This window comes from Sus scrofa, chromosome 7, assembly GCF_054392235.1.
Source record: "Sus scrofa isolate SSC_HxYL_T2T_F1_AM1 chromosome 7, Sscrofa_HxYL_maternal_Yorkshire_Landrace_v2.0, whole genome shotgun sequence".
NCBI classification, from domain to species: Eukaryota; Metazoa; Chordata; class Mammalia; order Artiodactyla; family Suidae; genus Sus; species Sus scrofa.
The window spans coordinates 26499318-26520229 of NC_139389.1; the positions used below are offsets into that span (position 1 = coordinate 26499318).

The 20912-nt window shown below is 37.6% G+C and overlaps 2 protein-coding genes across 2 annotated transcripts; one reads left to right on the plus strand and one right to left on the minus strand.

Moving 5' to 3' along the window:
* Positions 1 to 7923: 7923 nt before the first annotated feature.
* Positions 7924 to 8871, minus strand: LOC100625491 (olfactory receptor 5V1-like). Its single transcript, XM_084970527.1, has one exon. It carries the CDS (start codon positions 8869 to 8871, stop codon positions 7924 to 7926), a length of 948 nt encoding a protein of 315 aa, XP_084826653.1.
* A 10903-nt stretch (positions 8872 to 19774) lies between these two features.
* Positions 19775 to 20701, plus strand: LOC100626985 (olfactory receptor 12D1-like). The gene has a single exon (XM_084970393.1). It carries the CDS (start codon positions 19775 to 19777, stop codon positions 20699 to 20701), a length of 927 nt encoding a protein of 308 aa, XP_084826519.1.
* Positions 20702 to 20912: the final 211 nt, after the last annotated feature.

The window sequence follows — 20912 nt, forward strand, 5'->3', positions numbered from 1 at the left end:
TGCTTTGGGGAGCAAATACAACAATAACGAGGAGTTAATTTTTTTGAATTTTTAATTTTACACTGTGGGGGGTAAGTAAAGCAAGTTTGCTATTTGGAAGAGTCTAAAAGTTAGCTACAATGTGAAGAATATTTAGGAGTGGTAAAGCTAAATTTACTTGCCAGAAAATTAATGAAAACTAAGACAGTATCAAATAAATTCTGAAGCAGTCAAAAGACATTAGACTAATAAAAGCAGCATATTATGAACAAATCAGATATAGATAAGGGACACGTTTTTTGGCTGAACCCACAGCATTCAGAAGTTCCTGGGCCAACCCAAGCTACTGCAGTGACAATGCTGGATTTTTTAACCCACTGCACCACAAGGGAACTCCAATAAAGGACACTTTTTAAAAGTATACATTTAAAGCATGATTATAATCTTACTTAGGAGATGATTACTTACTTACAGGAATTAGAGGTCAGACAAATTTAAAACACATGAAGAGGAGTTCCCATTGTGGCTCAGTGGTTAACGAATCTGACTAGGAACCATGACGTTGAGGGTTCAGTCCCTGGCCTTGCTCAGTGGGTTAAGGATCCGGTGTTGCCATGAGCTGTGGTGTAGGTTGCAGACGCGGCTTAGATCTGGCGTGGCTATGGTGTAGGCCGGCAGCTACAGCTCTAATTAGACCCCTAGCCTGGGAACCTTCATATGCCACGGGAGCGGCCCTAGAAAAGGCAAAAAGACAAAAATAAATAAATAAATAAAACATGAAGAGATTACTCATCGTTCAGCTTATGATTCTAGCTTCTGGCAGTAACATAGATGTAGCCTAGTGAGGATTTCTTCTTTTCTCCTAAGAGGTATTAAAACCTTAGGTAATTAACATATCCCTCCTAAAAACCTAAACCTTCAGTAAAACTAAGAAACATAAAAACCCAGAAACTCCAAATATTGTGTAAGTAGAGGGAGTAAAAACAATGTAATTAAGATCAGTAGTCACAATATTGCAGCATAGTGGTGGAGCTGTGTGTATAGTTGTGAAAAACTTGACATGGTGAAAAGTCCTAACAGGAGAAGAATTTTTTAAACACCTCCCCCAATTTTCAGTCCCAGAAAACAGTGTCCCACATTTTATGGAAACTTCTACATGGGGGAGGGAAGAGAGGAATTAGAACAAAACAAGGCATAAGCATTGAGGAAAACAGAAAGAAAAAGGTATAATAAATGTAGGAAGAACAAAGCCCAGCTATTTGTAAAAGAAAATAATCACCGCCTTAGTAACAGAAGAGGGAGCCCTTGAACAGAGGAACTGAAAAAACTACCTAATAACCGCCCCCCCCTGCCCCCGAACACGCTAAGATTCCTGTGCTAATGATTGGTCCAGAATATCATGGTCCAATGTAAGCTCCCAATAAAATGGCTTCAAGAGTTGATAACAATAACGAAGAAATATTCAAATCCACAATCGCAGTAGCAATTTTTAACACATCTCTCTATGCCTAATAGAAGAAAAAGCCAAAAAAGGTTACTAAGAATTTTAAAATATGAACTTACAAATTTGATTTACATATATAAACACTTAATCCAATAAGAAGTCACACCCACAAAAAGAGAACATACAAATTGAGATAATTTATCACTACATAAAAATATACACTAAAGGAAGTTCTTTAGTCAGTAGGAAAAGATTCTGAGCAGAAGAATGGAACTGCAGAAAGAAACAAAGACCACCAGAATGGATGTGTCTGTGTATGTGCAAGGAAAAATGCTTTAAAAAGGTGAAAAATGACTCTACGAGGCAATAATGATTACGATTGGTGGATGTTAGGACTATGTAGAATAGAATGCGTCAATGGGAAAAAAGAAAAGAATTCCTATTTTTAAGTACACATTGAACATTTACAAAATCAAGTATAGGTTGTCTTTTTTAAAAAACTTCAAAAAAATTTTAGAAAGATGCAAACATTTCAAAAGCCTGAGTTATTCAAAAAATATTATTTGACTATGGTAAAATTAGAAAACAATAAGAAAAAGACATCCAGAAACACACTAAATGCTTGAAATGAAGCAAGACACATCTAAATAATTCATGTATAAAAGGAGAAATCCAGGAAGTTCTCTGGTGGCACAGTGGGTTAAGCATTCAGCTTTGTCACTGCAGCAGCTCCCCTCAGTGCCATGGCATGGGTTCAATCCTTGGCCCAGGAATTTCTTCATGCGAGGGTGTGGCCAAAAGAAAGAAAAATAGAAAATGAAAGTGCAATAAATAAAAATCAATAACATCAAAACTCAGTTATTTGAAAATATTGGTGAAACTGATACACTCCAGCAAGACTGTTAAGGAGAGAGAGAACTCAAATTATCAATTTGAAAGGTCTTATCACTATAGATGTTACCAATGTTAAAAATGATAGAAGGTTATTATGAACAACTTTATGCCAATTAATTTAACAATTTAGATGAAATTTACCAGTTACTTCAAACCAAAATAAATTTCTAAAACTGACAGTAAAGGAAAGAAAATTTGAATAGTTTGATAGCTATATAAGAAATTAGAGCTGCTATTTAAAATCATCCCCAAAAGGAAACACCAAATCCAGATTTCACCGGTGAAGTCTATCAATTAGTTAAGAAAGAACTAACAGTAACTTACACAAATTCTTCTAAACAAAGAAAAAGAGAATATTTCTCAACTTCCTTTATAAGGTTAGCACAATCTTGATATCAACACCTGCAACAGGACTTCACAGAAAGGAAAGTTGCACACTAATCTGTTTCAGGCATATAGGTGCAAAATCCCTTTCTTCTTTTTTTTTTTTTTTTTTTTTGTCTTTTTGCTATTTCTTGGGCCGCTCCTGTGGCATATGGAGGTTCCCAGGCTAGGAGTCTAATCGGAGCTGCAGCCGCCGGCCTACCAGAGCCACAGCAACACAAGATCTGAGCCGCGTCTGCAACCTACACCACAGCTCACGGCAACGCCGGATCCTTAACACACTGAGCAAGGGCGGGGACCGAACCCACAACCTCATGGTTCCTAGTAGATTCGTTAACCACTGCACCACGATGGGAACTCCCCAAATCCCTTTCTTACTAATTCCTATGTGATTCTGTTTGTGCAAACCACCATCATTCCTCATTTGGATTATTGGAATGATCTTATTTCCACACTATTCTCAAGACAGCATCCAGGATTATTCTGTTAAATACAAGCCTAATGCTTTAGGCTTCCACTTCCACTCTACGCCTTGATTACTCAGCCACACTGATCTCTGCTATTCCTAGAATATACTAATTACACTCTCATCTCAAGGTCTGTGCACCATCTTGCCACTTATATGAAGCAGTCTTACACTTGATAAATTACATGACTGATTCCCGCATCTCTTCCAGATCTTTACCCTAAAGCTACTCCCACAGTGTGGATTTATTTGATTGCCTTATGTTAAATTACAAAAAAAAAAAAAAAAAAAAACAACCAAAAAACAAAAAAGGCATCCTGTGCTATCCTTTCTTGCTATGTTGTTATCAACGACACAATCTGGTATATTGGATTTTGTTACACATTTTTTTTTTTTTTGCCTTTTTTTTAGGGCCATACTAGCGGCATATGGAGGTTCGCAGGCAAGGGGTTGAATTGGAGCTGCAGCTGCCAGCCTACACCACAGCCACAGCAATGCGGGATCCAAGCCTCCTCTGTGACCTACACCACACTTCACAGCAACGCTGGATCCTTAACCCACTGAGTGAGGCCAGGGATTGAACCTGCATCCTGGTGTATCCTAGTTGGGTTCTTAAACCACTGAACCACGAAGGGACTCCTTGTTATACATGTCATCTTTTTTTTTTTTTTACTTAAATGCAGTCTCAAAAATAAATAAATAAATAAACAAACAAACAAAAACCAAAACCCATTGTCTATTTTGTTCACTACTGCAACCCAGCGCTAAAATGGCATCTGGAATATTTTTTATGTTATTTTTAATGAATTAACTAATGAATAATGATTACCTGTTCAATGTTTGTCAACTACAAAAACTACCCTCAAGAGGTTAGACTCATCTTTTTTTTAAGCACTCTAACCCACAAACTATCCACAACATTCCCCTGAATGTGATGCTAAATTCACAAAACACTCCTCCACTTTACCAGAGGACATGGCAACAGCAAAAGGAAGCAATGAACATTTGTGATTAAATAGACAGTTTTTAGCCATAAAGGGCCAGTTGCTTTAGCAATTAATTTTTGTCATAGACTGCTTTCAGAGATACCAGTGATTCTTACAATTACCATCAATAAAGAGTACTTAAAATTTAAGTAATTATAGAATCAGTGAAAGAATACAAAAGTCTAGGAGTTCCCATCTTGGCTCAACAGTTAACGAACCCAACTAGTATCCATGAGTACATGGGTTCGATACCTAGCTTTGCTCAGTGGGTTAAGGATCCAGCATTGCTGTGAGCTGTGGTGTAGGTCACAGACACAGCTCAGATCCTGAGCTGCTGTGGCTGTGATGTAGGCCGGCAGCTATAGCTCCTATTCAACCCCTAACCTGGGAACATCCATATGCCAAGGGTATGGTCCTAAAAAGACAAAAAAAAAAGTCTAGGAAGAAGACAAAAAAAAAGAGTCTAGGAGCTGCATTCCATGAATACGGATATAGAAGAAATATTCTAAATGGAATTATTGATAACGGAGGGAAGAGGATTAATCTCAAGAATCATTAGTTGAAGGACATTGTGACCAATGCACACATCAGGGTTTGGGGATTTACATAAGTAAATACTTCACAGTACAGTTTTGAAAATTATTTTTTCCTGGATAATAGCATCGTCCCTCTTCCACTAAAAATACTACTACTGCAGAGTTATGTAATTATGCAACGCTAGGTGCAAACTAACATACTGTTAAACACTAGAACTAGAGCTTGCCTTTTTATGATGACCAATTTTGATATACATTAAACGATTACTCACCTAGTTTTTTCTCTCTCCTTCACTTTCTTCTTCTCTTTGTATTTTCTCTATCTCTTTGTTACACACACACACACCACAAAACAGACGTAGGCACTCAGACATTAATTAAAACAGACACCTATACTTGACTGCAATGAGAGTCTATTCAAACAAACAAAAACCAGAAAAAAAAAAAAAGCAAAAATGTGCACACAAATAGATTAAGAAATTCAAAGCTTTACTAGTTAACACGCCTGCCCGCTGTTGCACTTGGTCATTTTCACAGCCTGGATTCAAAGAAGTTCCCCGCCTGGGATGTCTTATCCCCTTTTCTTTAGAAAATTCTTCGTCTAATCTAAGCCCACTTTTTTCTTACTCTGAGCCAATTTGCCCTGCCCTCATGTCTTTATATAGTTTGTAATAAACTTTTGGTTTAAAAAGGATATCCAAAAATCAGAGATCAGATGTGTTTACTGTCTCCTTGAATGGAGAGATAATTCTAGCTGTTCAAACTTCTTACACCCATTTTATTGCAAACAGCTTATACCTGGGTGTAAGACTGAATCTCAGCGAATTCATCTCTTAAGGCCAGAGAACAGACTGAATGCTGTATAAACCTCCCCAGTGGCATCTTGGGCATTAATGTCTTGGGATTTTCTCTCCAAAGACTTATTCTCCCCATATTTCTCTTCTGTAAGTGTCACTTTATCCTTTCTTTGGGGTGCTAGTGAAGCCACTAGATTACTTTTTTTTTTTTCTGTCTTTTTTGGCCTCGCCCGAAGCATATGGAAGTTCCTGAGCCAGAGATGGAATCTGAGTCAGAGCTGTGACCTATGCCACCAGCTGCAGCACCACCTGATCCTTAACCCACTGTACCAGGCCAGGGATCAAACTGGTGCCTCCACAGAGACAAGCCAGATCATTAAGCCACCGTGCCACAGCAGGGACTCCTAGATTAATTATTTTAATAATAAATTTGAAGTAGAGCCTTTGTTGGTCATGAGAAAAAGGGAATGATGAGAATATGAAAGAAAGATAAGGCCTATAGCTCTTATCTTTGAAAAGCCTAACACCTAGTAAATACAGGAAAAAAAAAGGGGGTGATATCACTTAAAGCAATATAGTGAAAACTAAAAATGATGAATTATAAACTGGGTTTTACAGATAAAGAAAAGGGAAGGATTTGAGGGGGGGGAAGGAGAGAATGAACAGTGGGAATAAATTTGTTTAATTTACATTGAAGTACTGAGTGTTTTATGGAGACCTGTGGCAGAAGTAAGTAAAACACCCTTTTATGTAGGAGGTCTGTTGAAATACTGCAAAGAATCTAAAGTTATTATTTGTGCTGCTACAATAAATATCCTTTTTGAACATAGAGAAATGATATATTTCCTGTTTTCTGTGTCAATACAGTCAGCCTTTCCCCCTCTGTCTTTATCTCTCTTTTTGGATAACTATAGGACTATTCCCGCCAGGTCCTTTTTCCTGTCTTGAATTTATCTTGCCCTCTTGTCCTCTCCTTTCTTTTTTCTCTCCTCTCCTCACACTCTTTCCCTCTTACCTTTTACCATTCCTGTTTGTCTTCTTTTTATTTGCTTTTTAGGGTAGCACCCTTGGCATAAGAGGTTCCCAGGTTAGGGGTCCAATTGGAGCTGCTGCCCACAGTCACAGCTACAAACAACATGGGATGTGAGCCGCATCCTCAGTCTGCACCACAGCTCACCACAACATCAGATCCTTAACCTGCTAAGTAAGGCCAGGCATTGAACCCGCTTCCTCCTGGATACTAGTTGGGTTTGTTACCACTGGGCCACAAAAAAATCTCCTTGTCTTATTAATTTCACTACTTTTTCAACCTGAAAGTGGGCATAGAATTAAATACCATGTACTTATCTTTCTTTATAAATGCACTTTGTGTTCCTTGTTCTAAATTTGAATAGAATGCAAACTGAATATTTTATATCTCTTGAAAAATTGAGATGTTTTCCTCCCTCTGAATTTCACTGTGTATTCAAGGCTGTTTTTGTAAAAGCGTGAATTAAGAAGCACGGAAGCTTCATGACTTGTGAAGTAAAGTTAAGCAGAAGACTCCTCAAAGATGGATCTTTGCCACATATGTAAAGAAGTGAGGAACACAACAGAGAGTGCAGAGATTATGACATGGCCTTTTCCAGACAAAAACGTATCTGAATTTGTTCTATGCATTTATTTACTGGAAAAATCTGAAATGTCTTCAGAGCTGACACTGAGATAACTCATTTTACCTTTGGTCATTTCTGTGGAAGTCCATATTCCTCAGGCATAATGTGGACTTTCAAATATTTGTTACAATTCTGTCCAAAATGGAAAAGAACTGATCATTTTAGGGAATCTAAATTAAGGTAGACTAACCTAAACATTATTCTGGCAGTCTCAATAGAAAAAATATATATACTGTCAGTGTTTGAAAACAAGGAGAAGGATTTCTGAATTCTGTGGGGGGAAACAGTCTCACGATTTTGAAAGGACAGTAAATGTATGAAGGAAAGTGACAAGGGAGGAAAACCTTTAGGCAAACGTTGAAAGTAACAGAAACATAAGTTAATAGATAGTTTATCATATGACAAAGCAAAATTAAAGAACAGCAGAGTAACTGAAGAATATATTTGACATGGATGTTAAAAAACAAACCAAAAAAACATGCACCATGTAGAGACAAGCACATCGTATTTTCATGTATGCTCATAAGCTTCAAATTAACTTTTTAACTTTTTATTTAGAAATAATTTCAAAGATACAGAACACAGAGAAGTGTTTCAGGAATAAAACGAGTTCCCCAAAAATCCAATAACCGTTTTCCCAGATTAATCTACTGTTAACATTTTGCCCATTTATCATTGAAACTGTTAATGCTGGCAAAACAACAATGATGAAACAAAACCAGATTGCATCAGCAAGACAGGTAATTTTCTAATATTTATCATAGAAAAATGAACACTATACTTCAAGGAAAATGGCATTTGAAGACCACAACTTTTACTACCACAGCTCTCAGAGCCTTTCTGATGTCCTTATTCCTCAAAGTGTAAATTATGGGGTTTAGCATGGGGGTGACAACACTGTACAGTACTGAGATCAGCCGGTCTTTCGTCAGTGAGTAAGATGAGATGGGCCGTACGTATGTGAAGATGGAACTGCCATAATAGAGAAGGACAATGACCAGGTGGGAGGCACAGGTGGAAAAGGCCTTTTGTCTCCCCTCTGAGGAGCGGATCCTCAAGATGGTAGAGATAATATAGAGGTAGGAAAGGATGATACCCAGAAAAGGAGCCCATCCAATGAAGACCCCGATGAAGAGTAACACCAACTCATTGACAGAAGTGTCCCCACAAGACAAAATCAACAACGGGGGGATGTCACAGAAGAAATAATTAATCTGGTTGTTGCCACAGAAGGGCAGGTGGAAGGTCAGTACTGTGTGCACTGCTGAATTGAGGAAACCACTAACCCAGCATGAGGCTGCTAACTGGCTATACAGAGCCTTGTTCATAATAACTGAATACCTTAAGGGCTTACAGATCGCAATGTAACGATCATATGCCATTGCTGCCAGCAAAAGACACTCTACTCCCACAAAGAAAAGGAATGCAAAAAGTTGAGTCACACAGCCCCCATAGGAAATGCTTTTCTTCTCTGATAGGAGATGCGCCATCATCTGCGGGACGTTGGTGGTGGTATAACAGATGTCAAGAAAGGCCAAATTCCTCAGAAAAAAATACATGGGGGTATTTAGTCGTATATCAGCCAATGTTACCAAAATAATAAAGGTATTTCCTCCCAAGGTACAGAGATAGATCATAAGAAATATGGTAAAGAGTAAAAACTGCAAATCATTTAAGTCAGAGAATCCTAAAATGATAAATTCAGACAGAGTTTTGTTTTCTCTTTCCATGATGTTTTTTCTTGGGAACTGAGAAAAAAGCAGTACAAATGGCAGTATTCACGTGTGACAATAGCAATCATCTATAAAACAAGAAAATATAGGTTTATAGAGAAAAGAGCCATTATCCACATGAGGAAAAACACTAGGGCATTTAGAATCCATGACATCACAGTGGTGTGTTACCATCATCACATTTTGAAAACCCACACATTTAAATATTTCCTATAGGCTACATCTCTTACAGAACATTGGCAGCACCTTTACATGAAATATTTTAAGTTTATATGCAGTCTAAGGGCTATTTTTTCTTTTGTCACGCCCATGGCATACAGAACTTCCTGAGCCAGGGATTGAACTCGTGCCACAGTTCAATTGAATTCTTAACCAGCTAGGCCACCAGGGAACTCCAGTCTAAGGGCTATTTATGTAGATGGATAGTGGCAAGCCCTTCTCTCACACCTTGTTGTGTCTTGGAGATGGTTGGTGACAAATTCATCAGACAACTTGTTTAAGACTTGTGGGGCTATTTGAATCTCTCCTTGTGACGTCTCCTAGTCTTCCTTGCACTCTTGGGGACTGCTTTTTATAGTTTTAATATGTTAATTTTAAGATAATGAAAGTGGAACAGAAAATTCACAAAACGATATGGTACCAGAATATGATACCATGTACTTTGATAAAATCCATAAAATAAATAATAGCTGAGACTAGCTAGCAAGTCCTGGAACAGACTCTTATAAACCATGGCTTTAAGACTTGAAGATGAGAATGCTATCACTTGTACTGGTTGTTGAAACCACTCCCCAGTGAAGAGAAAACCTAAGAATAGAAAAAGGGACATTGTTTATGTCCCAGGTTTGGTGAGTAAAACATGTCAAATACTTTGTCTCATTTTAGCCTCAAACAGCCTTCTGCAGCCTGTATTCTTCCCAATATCTAGAATGGAAAGTAAGTTTCATCGTGAATGTCACTTCTGATCAAAGCGTAGTGGCTACCCAGAACAGTATTTATAAAACTATGTGATGCTATCTTTGACTCAAAGCAAAACAAAGCAACCCCCCTTCCACCACAAAGTACTAGATAAATAGAAATTTATACTATGGGCCAGGTAAAGAATAGAAATTAAGACTGAGAGTCTTATTTTTTTAAATTGTGGGATAGTTAAAAATCCATTTAATCAATATAAATCATTTTATTTCTACTTAACTTCCTGGAAGCCATGAATCATTTGAGTGTCATGAAAAAAATATGCTTTCCATGAAGAAAATCCCTCATGAGTTAGTCTACTGGGGGCAGCACTTGGCTGAATTCCATCTCAGTGGAGAATTGAATGGAAGACAAGAAAATAGTAAGCCCGAAATTTCAGGCCTAGAGCTAAGGAAAAATATAAACTGGCTTTAAGAATTTCTATCAATATTAAAATGAGGGATTTAATCTGAATGCATTTACACAAAAAACTTTCTTGTGCATCATCTGACTGCTTTGTCCCATATACAAATAAGAAACTCTCACTTTGGAAAATTTCCATTTTGAAGAGCGGTTTGTTCAGTGTTATTTGACCCTGAATGGGTATTTTCATAGTGTTTAAGTGAATAAGCAAAGGAAAAACTCTACAATAGAGTGCTTCCATTAATCAAAGAATTCTCTAGAACTGAAAACATCATACATGTCAACTGAAAAATCATAAAGAAGGCGAAATCTTGAGAAATCCTGTTCTCTAAGCTTTCATCTGCTGTACTACCATCATCCAGCTCTCTCTCCCACACGGAAGTCTAACTAAATCCATGCTAACCATAGCTGTTAATATAATCAGTAAGCATTACTGAGTCTAGGGCATGGTGCTTGGTGCATAAAATTCAACAATATATCTTCAACCATCTGTTATGGAATGTACAGAATGGGGCATCTGTAGCTCCAAGTTGGAAGAATCCTTTAAAAGTCATCCAGTCTAGCCACTGAAATACCCTGTACAGTTGTTTGCTAGGTGATAATCCAGCTAAAGATCAAACACTGTGTTGATGGGAGATATCAAAAGCTGTAAAGAGAGACTGTTCCATCTTTAAACAAATCCAAGCATTAGAAAAATGCTTGGTCATAATGTGCTGTAATTTTTATAACTGGGAGGATGGTTAAGTTCACCTACTAGCTGCATGAATACTAAAAAATTCAGCTTTTCCACCCACTTACTAGCTGTGTGACCACCAACAAGATATAAAACTCTTCCTCCCTAAGTGAAAATAAAAATATCTTTCTCATTTGAAAATTGTGAGCACTAAATGAAGTAAAGCCTTTGGTATTTAATATAGCTTGTAGTCATAAAATAACAGGAAATGGTAGACATAATCATTGTTATTTGACATATTTAGCCTCCAAAAATAACAGGTAAAGTTTGCTCTCTCTTCTACATGAAAGATTTTACTACATGAAACTTTGACTCTGGACTAAACAAATCCATCTCATTTCTATTTCTCACATAATATGGATTTGACAACAGGCATTTATACCAAATCATGCTGATATGTTTTATCATCTAGTAGGATTTTTATCTTTTCACTGTCATGGACTAAAGGATTGTCTCATTAAAAGAATTCAAATTATTGGGAGAACAAGTGAATCAAACACTTGGGAAAGCCAAACACCTTTCTTATAGCTAAAAAATTACATGAGGTAGGAAGCTACACAGTTGACATATATTTAGGCTGCCTCCCCACACACACCCAGAGGCAGGATGGACATGTTGATTGCCTCCCTTAAATAGAGCTCCATGAGATCTTTGACTTCCTTTCTTCCCAACTACTTCCCTACTATTTTCCAAAGAGTACGGTTAAGAAAACCATAAATTTAAGAGACCAGCTAAAATAAGTAGGGGAACTTCAGAAGAAGGAAAGAATGGGAAGAAGAAAACAAAAAAAAGGAAAGAAGGAAGGAAAGAAAGAAAGAAAGAAAGAAAGAAAGAAAGAAAGAAAGAAAGAAAGAAAGAAAGAAAGAAAGAAAGAAAGAAAGAAAGAAAGAAAGAAAGAAAAAGAAAGAAGGAAGGAAGGAAGGAAGGAAGGAAAGAAGGAAATACTTGCCTGTGGTAGCAAAGAGAACATGCTGAAATTCAAATTCCCAGAGCCTGCAGTGAGCTGCTTTTATGGACTCCGAATGGCAGAGTCATTTCCCCTGGAGTTTCTACACCATTAGGAATACTTAATGAGAGCCCAGGCATCCCTAATGGAGTGCCAATGTTCTGAGAGTTAGAGAAGCAGAACGTGCTCCTTTCAGGAGTTAAAACAGAAAAGTCTCTGGAAAACTTTTCTGTTAAAATAGAAAAGTCTTCATAAAATCTCTCCGCAAAAGGAGACTGACTTGAGAGACCTTTAAGTCTTCAGACATTCCAGTTCCATTCATGTTAATTTGGTACCACCATCCAACTGCCAATGAAAACAAACTGAGGTCCCCCTAAGTTTTGAACATTTCCAGGGTCACAAGGAATGAAAGTCCAGGACTCTTCACTCTCACTCAGGTATCTCATCTCCAAATTAGAAATATCATCCTCACTTTAGCTGGTAAATACTCATTAATCTTTGCATGAATACAGATCATGGATGATAAGATTTAAGGTTAGGTTATGGTTTATTTTCTAAGCAATGGGCATCAGAGGTTAGTAGATGCAAACTATTACATTTAGAATGTATAAGCAATGAGCTACTATATTGCACAAGGAACTATATCCAATCTCTTGGAATAGACCATGATGGAAGATAATATGAGCAAAAGAATATATATATATGCATGACTGGTCACTTTGCTGTACAGCAGAAACTGGCACAGCATTGAAAATCAACTATAATTAAAAATAAATAAAGATATTGTCATGAAGCTAGGAAACTTAATGGGAGAGAAGGGATGATATTGAAAAGGAAAGGATAAAAATCAAAATCATTGTGAAGAAAAAAAATAGATAAGTTTTGGGGTCATATTTATTTTTTAGCCATAGGCAAAAGAAAAATTTAAAAGAACTGAAGGTTAAATCTTGGGTGAAGAAGTTCGAAGAACAGTAAAGACATTGACTAAAAAAGACGCCCAAAGAAAAAGTTTATTTTGGCTACGAAAAGAATTTTAAATGAGTCAAGCTTTGAGGTTTTATCAGAGGACTGAGATTAAATTAAAGAAATGCAAATCACAACTACCATGAGATACCACCTCACACCTGTCAGAATGGCCATCATTAATAAGTCCACAAATAACAAATGCTGAAGGGAGTGTGGAGAAAAGGGAACCCTCCTGCACTGTTGGTGGGAATGTAAGCTGGTAAAACCACTATGGACAACCACTATGGAGGTACCTTAGAAAACTATACATAGAACTACCATATGACCCAGCAATCCCACTCTTGGGCATATACCCGGACAAAATTTTCCTTAAAAGAGACATATGCACCTGCATGTTCATTGCAGCACTATTCACAATAGCCAAGACATGGAAACAATCCAAATATCCATTGACAGACGATTAGATTAGGAAGACGTGGTATATACATACAATGGAATACTACTCAGCCATAAAAGAAGAACGACATAATGCCATTTGCAACAACATGGATGGAACTAGAGACTCTCACCCTGAGTGAAGTAAGTCAGAAAGAGAAAGACAAATACCATATGCTATCACTTATATCTGGAATCTCATATATGGCAAAAAATGAACCTTTCATTCAGAAAAGAAAATCATGGACTTGGAGAACAGACTTGTGGTTGCCAGGGGGGAGGGAGTGGGGTGGTGGGGGAGCTTGGGGTTAATAGATGCAACCTATTGCTTTTGGAATGGATTAGCAATGAGATCCTGCTGTGTAGCACTGGGAACTATGTCTAGTCACTTATGATGGAGCATGATAATGTGCAAAAATAGAATGTGTACATGTATGTGTAACTGGGTTACCATGCTGTACAGTAAGAAAAAAAATTGTATTGGGGAAATAACTACTTAAAAAATAATAATAACAAAAAAGAAAAAAACAAACAAAAAAATAAAAAAGCATATGCCAGTTCCTGCTGTGGGTCAGTGGTAATGAAATTGACTAGTATCCAGAAGGATGCGGGTTCGATCCCTGGCCCTGCTCAGTGGAGTAAAGATCCGGAGTTGTCCTGAGTTGTGGTATAGTTTGCAGATGTGGCTTGGATCTGCTGTTGCTGTGGCTAAGACATAGGCCAGCAGCTGTAGCTCCGATTCAACCCCTAATAACTTTAGGTAAGACAGAAGTGCATTTTTATTTTAAGAGATTCTTCCATATGTCACACCTGCAGTCCAAAAATGCAAAAAAAAAAAGTATGCAAGACATGAGTACAGTGATTATCATAGAAAGAGTGCTGAACAAATGCAAGCTATTACTATTAATAATTATTTTTCAAGCAGAACTGCCAAAGAATATTTTAATATTAAACTGGTACTCAAGAGTTAAGTAATCTTTTTACAAATACATGTTATTTGTTTTTTTTTAAGATTTTTATTTTTTGCTGTATAGCACTGGGAACTATATCTAGTGAATTATGATGGAGCATGATAATGTGAGAAAAAAGAATGGTATATGTATGTGTGACTGGGTCACCATGCTGTACAGTAGAAAACTGACAGAACACTGTAAACCAGCTATGATGGAAAAAAAATAAAAATCACTTAAAATTTAAAAAAAGAAAAAAAGATTTTTATTTTTTCTGTTATAAAAGTTGAATCACAATGTCGTAAATTTCTGCTGTGCAGCAAAGTGACCCAGACACACACATACACACACACACACATTTTCTCACATTATCCTCCACACATGCATATTATTTGGAATGAAAGTAATGTTTGATTGACAGAACTAAAGAAGACTACATAGCATGAAATATAAAAGCAAAGAGCCAAAAACCAAATTTTTTTTAATGCCAAAATTCAGGATATGAAAAAGAGAAATAAAGATAACTAAAACTTGCAGGCTAAGACAAAAGCCATATAGACAACAAAACTGACTTCTAAGTGACACACTTATCTTGGAAATGAATTTACTCTGCTTTTACTCTCTGATCTTTAACTGTCAAATAATAATGAACCAAAACCAACAAATTTAATTTAAAGAAGAGGCTAGAAACTTTAAATTTATCTAAGAAAAACATAATTTTCAATGTACAATATTTGTGTCTTACCCTTAATTCAATTTGCTGTTAAAATGGTGGCTATATCAGGTTGTTTCAAGTGTAACAGACCTGAATTAAAAGTAATTTTAGGTAAGACAGAAGTGTATTTTTCTTTTAAGAGATTCTGGAGATAGCAGTCTATGCTGAGTTCAGCAACCTTCTCTGTTTCACAAGGTTGTAGGGCATCGGTGCTCTTTCCAGTAATTAACTACAAATTCACACAGCACGTTCTTTATCTTCATGGTCCAAGACGGCACTAGGGCTCCAGTGGAGTGGAAAAGGAGGTCAAGAAAAACAAAGAGGAAAAGAGCAAATGCTATAATGAATATGTGCTGTCTTGACCCAATTTTCAAGTCATGGCTAAAAACTCTCACCTCAGCCACTTGGCCTATGGAACCCCACTATTCACACTGCACATACTGCAACTGCTTTTTTATGGGGTCTCACACTCCAGAGACCATTAGCTCATACCCCAACCACTTGTTTGGACTAGGTACGAAACAACTCAGGACAGGGTCTATACCCTACAGCTGGCAGATATTTCCTCCCATTCCTCAGGTTCCCTTTTCATTTTACTGATTCTTTATTTTGCTATGCAAAAGGGAATTGTTTTCCTTCTTTCTTTTCTTTTTTTTTTTTTCTTTTTTTTTTTTTTTTTTTTGTCTTTTGAGGGCCTCACCCATGGCATATGGAGATTCCTAGGCCAGAGGCTGAATCAGAGCTGTAGCTAACAGCCTATGCCAGAGCCACAGCAACATGCCAGATCCGAGGCACAGCTGCAACCTTCACCATAGCTCGTGGCAACAACAGATCCTTAACCCACTAATCAAGGCCAGGGATCAAATGCACATCCTCATGGACGCTAATCAAATTCGTTTCCACTGAGCCATGATGGGAACTCTGGGAATTGTTTTCTTAATTTATTTTTCAGGTAGTTTGTTATTAGTATATATAAATGCAACTGATTTTTATAGGTTGCTACTATATCCTGAAACTTTCCTGAATTTGTTTATTGGTTTCAACAGGTTTTAATCGAGTCTTTAGAGTTTTCTATATATAAGGTCATGTCATCTGTAAATAAAGAAACTTAACTTCTTTTTTCTGATTTGGATAACTTTTATTTCTTTACTTGCCTAATTCTTCTGGCTATGACTTCCAGCACTATGTTAAACAGAAGTGGTGAGAATGGGCTCCCCTGTCTTGTTTTCGGTCCTAGGAGAAAAGCCTCCAGGTTTATTCCTGTGTAGGCTGCATGCACCCTCATGTTCTGGTCAGGCCATGATTGCTGTGGATGCTCTAGTGGATGGCACTGGGCCTCAAGCTGGCTGGCTGAGAGACCCAGTCAGGACTTCTGTAAACACTCTAGTGGGTGAGGATGGCCCTGGCCCCACTGGCTGAGAGGTTAGGCCACACCTACTATGAATGTGCTAATGTGTGAGACCATGACCTGGCCTCACTGGCTGCAAGGCCAGCTTAACATCTGCAGGCTTACTAGAGTGCAGAGCTAAAGCAGAGTGGACTGGAACATACAGTGGAGACAAAATTGAGCCAGTGGGGAAGAGGGAGATTGTGGGCACCACCTCTGCTCAGTTCTGTCTCCTCTGTGTGTTCCAGTTCACCCTCTTTTATATGTACAGATGTGTGGAATTCTCTGACCTCCTGGTGTGTTTGGCAGAGGCACCTTTGTTGAGTGGTGGATGTTTTGCTGGTTATAGATTGAAAGGGAGGGACAAAAAGAATGTCTCATTCTGTGGTGATGCCGATGTAACTCCCATTCATTAGTTATTAGCAATTTTCTTTCCACCATATACATTGCATAAAAGGGTATTTTCCAATGTAATTTCCAAAATGAGAAAGTGAACTTATACCTCTATCCTAGGAAATGAAAAGACATTTGAATAGACAGTAAAATTAGGCAAGCAAAACACTGTTGCTATGCATGGTTCTGAAAGCAGGGCCAAAGACAGTAAAGACAGAAAACAGAAAAAAATGAAAAAATAAAATCAAACTCCATAGGAATTCCCCAAGTCTACCTCATCATGTTGTATGTGTGAAAACAAAACATTGCTTCTTCTTACAACAATTCTCAGCACCCCAGAGACACTCTCCCTCAAGATTTTTTTGGTTTTTTTGTCCAGGGGTAGGTGAAGTATAAAAAGGCAGGCAAATTTTCAGAAAGGGAGGAAAAGACTTTTGTAAATAAAGACCTTATACTGCAATCACAACATGAATTCCACTTTCAAATTTTCAAATTTTTTTCTACTGTTTATAATCACTAGGAGTGTCAACCTGAAAAGCGTTCTTACTACCTATGTCTGAACACTCAATCAGGTAAGAAAATAAAATAGAATACAGGCTGGGAGATCGCCCATATTTTTCTTTCTGTTAGTGACTGATCTGTCTGTTTGCCAGGATTAAAATTAAATGCCAAGTTCGAGTTGATTTCCTATCTTACAATAGACTGCTCATTTCATTTGTGGATTATGAAAGCACTTTACCTCCCACATTTTTATTGCTACATCACACTCCTCATTCAACATGCCTCCTTCTCTAGATGTTCTTCAGAGTGAGTCTTTAATGTCTAAATATTGATATTTCATCAAAAGAAACATTTGGGATAGAGGAATCTGATTGCTGACTTTCTTTAAAAGTTAAGAAAGGTTTGCGTGTATGTGTGTTTTGTTTTGTTTTACTCCAAATAAGTTTTTGATATTGTTTTGTGGGTCAGAAAACCAAAACGATATTTGGCATATCATTTTTGTTTTAAATGATAGTGGTAAATTTATTTAAATACACAAAATATACATGACTATCCAAAAAAGCTACCCTGAATTATTTGAAATAGCCCTTTATGGGGGTGTAGTAGAGGTTAGATAATTTTCTCAAAATTTCTTTCATCTATAAAGCCTCAAATCCCACGGTTTCTTTCAAAGCGTTCCCAGTTCATTCACTTTTTTTACTCAAGTCACATCAAATTATTTTCCTCTGCCCTCAGTGATTTCTCAAAATTGAATTATTCCTTCTTTATAGGAAGCTCTATAACATCAGCATCTCTGTTCAAATTTGCTTATAGTTCTTATTCTTTCCTCAGTCCCTATCACATCTGTAAGTTTCCCACATACTCTTGCTACTTCCCTTCCAATACAAAAGAGCTAATTCATTGCGTAGGCAAATAAAAGGAACAAATAGGATGCTATTGCATGTACTTATGTCTGCTTTTGTCAAAGTACCTGAAGGAAAAAAAAAAAAAAAGCCAGGTATCTTGCAAATAATGAAAAAAGATTCAAAAGCTTTCTTACTTTTTTTTTTTTTTTTTTTTGGTATTTTGTCTTTTTGAGGGCTGCAGCCACAGTATATGAAGGTTCCCAGGCTAGGGGTCTAATGGGAGCTGTAGTCACTGGCCTACACCAGAGCCACAGCAACACCAGATCTGAACCATGTCCGCGACTTACCACAGCTCAAGGCAACACTGGGGATCCTTAACCCACTGAGTGAGGCTTGGGATCAAACCTGCAACCTCAGAGTTCCTAGTCAGATTTGTTTCCTCTGTTCCATGATGGGAACTCCCTTTCTTACATATTAATAAATAATGAAAATTTAGTCAAATATCAAACTTGACTAACTTGCAATTAATTACTAAAGAGTCTTAGCATTCACTGAAGAAAAGACTCATTTCAGTTTTGCAAATGAGATGAAAATTAATGCATTCCTTTAGTAGAAAGCAAGAATTTTATTTGATAGAAAGGTCAAAAGAGAGAACACAATTTTCAAATAAAAGAAGACAGACATTTGGGACAACTTCGGAGAGAGCTGATATAAGCAGATAGACTTATGGGATCATAAAAGACAGCCTAACTGCCAGCGACACATTCATGGAGCTAAAAGTCAAGGTGAATTTCCCCTGAGGTAGAATATTCCTTAATATTTAAAGTGCCAGTTTACTGAAGGCAAAATAAAAACAGAACTTAAGGAAACAAATCATAAGTAACATCATTTTAAGGGTACTGAAGAAGCCATACATCTCTCAAACAGAAGCCATTATAAGGCAAAATAAGGAAATGTTGAGCCCATCTGAGGAAGAAATTTTTTCTTACCCAGGGATTCGGCAATCTAGGAAAAGAAAGGAGTCGCATGGCAACTATAGAATAGAAGCACAATAATATTTGACATCAAAGTAGTCATTTAAAGTTCCTATTTTGAAAAAACATAAGGCTCAGAGCATGGGCAAAAACTAAGCTCATCATCACATATAGCTCTTCATCAAATATACCCAGGCTAATGTATGATAAAGTGATTTTATTTCTTACCCTAGTAAGGAGTGTGGGTCAGTAAGAGAAGCAGAATGAGAACACCACTAGCTCCAGTTACATTCTAAGATAAGAGGAGGAAACGTTATTACTACTGTTTTAAAGAGTATATGCTTTTCTTTTTTAAGGACTTTATAGTTGTAATGAGTTCATCCCTGTCTAATTTTCTACAGTTAAAATCCTTAAGATGGCTTATTAGGTCTAGAGATAGCAATTCAGTGGAATACCTAAAAAGCTACCTCCTGTTAGAGTTGTTACACTCCATTAGTGATATATATCTTCAATATTCAACAGTCTAATGGCCCAAATGCTATACCACTTCTGAGGTTGGGATTATCCAGAACAGTACTACTATTATTGAAAACATTTTGTCTTGGAAAGAAATCCTGGGATGGAAGGACTGGTTCTCAATATGGACAGTATTCCACATATTATTTTGTCTTTTAAGTGATGCCCAATCAAACATCAGTCACTGAATTTCTTCTCCTCGGAGTGACAGACATCCAAGAACTGCAGCCTTTGCTCTTCGTGCTTTTCCTCGCAATTTACTTGGTCATCGTGGCTGGGAATGGAGCCATCCTGATGGTTGTCATCTCTGAGCCAAGACTCCATTCTCCTATGTATTTCTTCCTGGGAAACCTGTCCTGTCTAGATATCTGCTACTCCACAGTGACACTGCCAAAGATGCTGGGGAACTTCCTCTCCTCACACAAAGAAATTTCTTTCTGGGGATGCATAAGCCAGCTTCACTTCTTCCACTTCCTCGGCAGCACAGAGGCCCTGTTGTTGGCCGTGATGGCTTTTGACCGCTTCGTGGCTATCTGCAAACCACTTCGTTACACTCTTATCATGAATCCTCGGGTCTGTGCTCAAATGGCTGTCACTGTCTGGATCATCGGTTTTCTCTATGCCCTTCTGCACTCCGTAATGACCTCTCACTTAAACTTCTGTGGTTCCAACCATATCCATCACTTCTTCTGTGATATTAAGCCTTTGCTGGAGTTAGCCTGTGGGAACATTGAGCTTAACCAGTGGCTGCTCAACACTGTCACAGGGACCATTGCCATGGGTCCATTCTTTCTAACACTTCTCTCCTATGGCTACATTATCACCCATCTTTCCTTCAAGACCCATTCTTGCAGCATGCTTCATAAAGCACTGTCCACTTGTGCCTCCCACTTCATGGTAGTTGTTCTTTTCTTTGCTCCCGTTGTTTTCACGTATATTCGTCCTACCTCAGGTAGCTCCATGGACCAGGACAGGATCATTGCCATTATGTACAGTGTGGTCACTCCTGTACTAAATCCACTCATCTATACTCTGAGGAACAAGCAAGTAAAAGGAGCCTTAAGGAGGGTGATCAGAAGGAGGCTCTGACTTGAAGGAGTCTAGAGAAGTCTTCTGAGGCATAAAAAAAGGCAATGAGAAAGTTGATATGTGAAATTATACTGTTTCTCAAATCATTTGCCATGTATATAACAGAGGGTACTGGATAAAAAAATAAATGGGTAAGTCTAGTCAAGTTGTATTAAATAATGCGTTCTTAGGTAGTAGAAAGGGAAGTTGAACAAATGAAACACCAGCCATG